We start from the raw sequence: 4,318 nt of genomic DNA, 5'->3' as shown, positions 1-4,318 counted from the left end.
CCTCTCATTCTCTCTCCTCTCTTGTTTCCTCTCCTCACCTTGTCCCCTCTCCTCTCCCCCCCACAGTTCGTCCCCTTCAGAGACTACATCGACCGGCGGGGGAACCACATCCTCAGCATGGCTCGCCTCGCTAAGGAAGTTCTCGCTGAAATCCCAGACCAGTTCCTGTCCTACATGAGGACCCGAGGGATCAAACCGGGCCCCCTGCCACCCCCCTACACCCCCTGTCCCCCCTCGGCCGTCCACCCCCTCCTCTGCAGACGGGTAAGCCGAATCTAAAGGACGGAGGCCTCGTTTCAGCGCCGGCCTGCCGACTCTCCTCTCCTCTCTCTGCTTCTTCTTCTTCCTACTCTTCACTGGAAGCTTTTGAGCAACACGGCGAAACTCCATCGCTCTCATGGTGCACTTTCGGGAACGTTGAGCCGAGGGAATGATCCGGATAACCCCAAATAGGATGCGTCTACCTTTTAGAAGACAGGATTTTCTCCCATAGTGGACGAAGGTGGGGGTTTTGACAGGTCATGGGGGGGGGTCTCCGCTCACGTTCCTCCACCTGGAAGCGTGAACAGGAAACAGATCGCTTGAAGGTGTCAGACCTAAAGGGACCACACTGCCGAGGCCCTTTTTCTTCTATTTCTATTTCCACTTCCTCTGTCTTTCACGAAATCTCCCGATATATAAATGTTTACAAATTTATACCGCTCAATGTGAAAACCTTTCAGAAGAGTCTTATTTTTCGGGTGCGTAAACAGGAGGTTGCTCAAAGGCCCTGGTGCCACATTCTTTGTTTTTTATAAATGAAGCATGTGCTAGTTAAAGAGAAGCATGCACTGTTGTCCTGCACTCAGGGCTTTGTCCCTTCCACTCCACCCCCCCCCCCCCCCCACTGCCATGTTTCATTAAGAACAAGCCAATCATCCACCTGAGATCTTCCCGCCTCCTGCTCCGTCCACCTGCCGCGACTCTAAGGAAGCTGTGCTCCCTGGGAGTCGGCTCAAATCAAATGCAGCAGGGACTTGAACCAGCCTTACTCTTTTGTCGGAATAAATGTCCACCATGGGTTCTCTCCAAGCCCAGAAGTCAAAAACACACATCACTACCGAACCCGACTGTGTGTTCGAGTCTCTTGTACATCAGAAGCTTTTTTTGTTCGGTTTGACGTCTCTCTACCTCTCACTTTGTTTCGTATTGCCAAGAAAAAAATAAGGTTGTTTGAATAGCAACGTGTTAGTTCACAGTTTTACATTTCACACATAGTATTCATGAGTTATCTGCCAAACTGTAGGGGGAGAATAAAAGCACTTCCGTAGCTTTCAGATCAGGTGACTCACACCTTGGTGTTGAAACACACTGAACAGAAAAACTAACCAAAATGCAAGGATGCTTTTATTTTAGAAACCCCCCCCCCCGACTGTGAGCACAGTTTTGAACTCCATTTTGTCCAACTATATTGTAACTAAAGGCCAGTAATAATCAGTAGCAGGTAGCAAATCACTTCCTTGGGGAAAAGTCACCAAAACAAGACGATGTTTTCAGTATCAAACTCTCACCTCCTGAAGCAGCAGCTGCTCTCAGTTTAGATTCACACTTACAATGGATTCCTGTGGCACTTCCTGTTTGCACCTATTGATTGGAATAGGTGTTGTGTTTATTGGAAACTTCGTAGGTGGAAAACAACTGAGCCTTTCAGAGTTGTGTCTGGGAAATTAAGATGTGGTCATTTACCTGCGGCAGAAAGTACAAAAATAACCATACAAATGTATCTCCAAATTGGCAACATACATTGATGAATCAACACATTCCTACGAGTTGTTGTTGCTCCACTTCAACATGTTTATTTTAGGGAAACAAAACACATTTGAACTAATTTACACAGTTTAGCACAATTTGAATCTTTCCAGCCCTTTCAATCTAATCCAGTGTTTCTCAAACGTTGTCATACCAAGGACACTTAACCAATAAATAAACACTCGCGGACCACCTAACTCCACAAATACCAAAAAAACACATTGTTTTTCTAGAACAGATTACAAATCGCCTGAAAATTGTACAAACAAGTGGCAACATGTGTGATGAAGGTGTTGCGCTGGGCTATATCATGCAATCGAAAGTGAAACTTAACCTTGCTCCATTGCGGAGATATTCCCGCGAGAGTGCGGAAAACTTAAATTGATTAATTAATTTCAAATGTGAAATGTTACCAATATAATCACGGACCACTAGGGGGCGCTCACGGACCACCAGTGGTCCGCGGACCACACTTTGAGAAGCACTGATCTAATTTGATCAAATCAAACAGTCCTGATAATGCAGATTAACTGAGTTTTTGAGGGGTGAATTATACAATGAAGTGGAAACAAATTGACAATCCCCGTCAGATTATCCTTTTTACATGACATAATAAACATTTGTAACCACCATTGGAATCCATTTTAAGTGTCATCTGCAAAAGAGCAAGATACAAACTCTTCAGAGTCTACAGATGGTGAGTGTTTGATGCTCACAACGGGGTAGTTTACGTGAAGTATTCCTTTATAAAGTGGGGCAAAATAACACTAAGATAAAACGGGTAATTGCACTAAACTTTTAGCCAAGTTTCGGCTGAAACTCAAATGCAACCTTTTGCCAATTAATGAAACCTGTAAAGCAAAGCACAAACTCGTTCCTATCAGAGCCACCGTCCGTAGAGGTGTACATGTGTGAGGTTCAGCATGTATATATTCGACGCACTGTTGATCCTTTCAGTACTTTTTCCGGGCCCTATTCAGTCAAGGAATCCATGTGAGAGAAGGTTTACAGCATTTTTCTAAACGTACGCCTCAAAGTCATCTTATATTCTTGGCTGATGATGCTTAACTGAGATATCTACTAGACATTTATACACTGTACAAATGTTTGCCTTTTTTTGTGTATGGGTCAATATACTGTATATGTAAATGCTGCTTCTTTACTGCTGATATAACATTTTATACTGAGGCCTGTAATCATATTTAAATCATGACTAACAGGCCTTATTCATGTTTATACATAAGTTAATCATATTTAAATCATGAACGACAGGCCTGTATTTTTTATAAGCAAATGGTTAGATAAATATGTTTAAAGTAGACCACTCCGTAGCAACATTTTTCTGCCAAATCCGACATTTTGTTAGGTGTAGCGTCTCACTGTTGGCCGAGACTCATTTCCGAACAGACGGTTTTTCAGTTTGACTGAATAGGGTACTTCAGTGTGGGCACAGGTGGGCCGCTAGATTTTGTACTCTTCTGTATTGTCGGGACCCTGTTTTCGACAGCGGGGATGTCTTATTGCACAATGTAGCACTGGAACAGGCAGGAAAAGTGTTTTTATATGTACATATGTGTATAAACTCTGTATATACTGTATGTGTATGTTTTGTGGAGAGTAGACTTGCAGCAAACTGCCGGGACTCTGTGACTCTCCTCCTGAAACACAAGGCAGGGCCTTTCATTTATTCATCACAACATCATGTCATATTCATCTCACACCCACACTCTCGTATACACTGCACATCCAGTACATGTATTTGTATATGAAACATGCATGACACTTATATAACTTGGCCAAGGTTGAGTGAGGATTAAGAGTTTTATCGCTTGGTTCTCAGAGAGACGGCGGTTTCAAAGACGTGATATTTATGCTCGATACTTCGACTTAAGCAGAATTCCTCAACCTTTTTAAAGTCAACGGCATTAGCTGTTATGGAAATGTCTGAATAGCACATACAGTATTCTGTTTTACGACCTTTGAGGCAACTCAAGATAATTATTTCAAAAGTAAAAAGCACTTATTGAGAAAAATTCTACATAAAAGCTGTGCATTCCTTGAATTGCACAATTTCATCAAATACATTGTTGAGAATAATGACACGCGTGAGGCAAATTCTTCGTACAAAGTGCAGACTGACAAAATAGTGGCAATACTATCTCAAAGAGCCCCTATTATTGCTTTTGGGGTTTCCCTTCCCTCTAGCCCAGGGGTGTCGAACTCAATTTCATGGCGGGCCACATTTGCATTAAGGTTGCACTCAAAGGGCCGGTTGTGACTTTAAGACTATATAAATATACATATATAAATATATAATATATATAAAATAATGTATTATATTACATGATTGCCTCTGCATTGGATTATTATCGGATAGGGTAATAACTTAGTAATTAACTACGTCTGAAAGCAGAAGTCTAGGGCAAATAATTGCACGTCTCTTCAGTGAGCATGTCACAATGATTTAAAAAGAAAAGTCACATTCTGTAAAAAAAGTCACAATAAAAAAAGAAGTGACTTTTTGAAAAAA

General features: G+C 42.0%; 1 protein-coding gene across 1 annotated transcript in view; it reads left to right on the top strand.

Annotated features, from left to right (window-relative positions):
- LOC117448244 (copine-8-like) overlaps nt 1–279 on the top strand; it is a 103,568-nt gene extending 103,289 nt beyond the window's left edge. Inside the window, exon 20 of the mRNA XM_034085444.1 lies at nt 67–279. Coding sequence (XP_033941335.1) covers nt 67–279 — 213 coding nt within the window. The remainder of the gene's footprint in view (nt 1–66) is intronic.
- The last annotated feature ends 4,039 nt before the right edge of the window (nt 280–4,318 follow it).

Source organism: Pseudochaenichthys georgianus, chromosome 6, assembly GCF_902827115.2.
Source record: "Pseudochaenichthys georgianus chromosome 6, fPseGeo1.2, whole genome shotgun sequence".
Lineage (NCBI taxonomy): Eukaryota > Metazoa > Chordata > Actinopteri > Perciformes > Channichthyidae > Pseudochaenichthys > Pseudochaenichthys georgianus.
The sequence above is the reverse complement of the archived record's forward strand: the minus strand, read 5'-3'. Positions and strand labels throughout refer to the sequence as shown.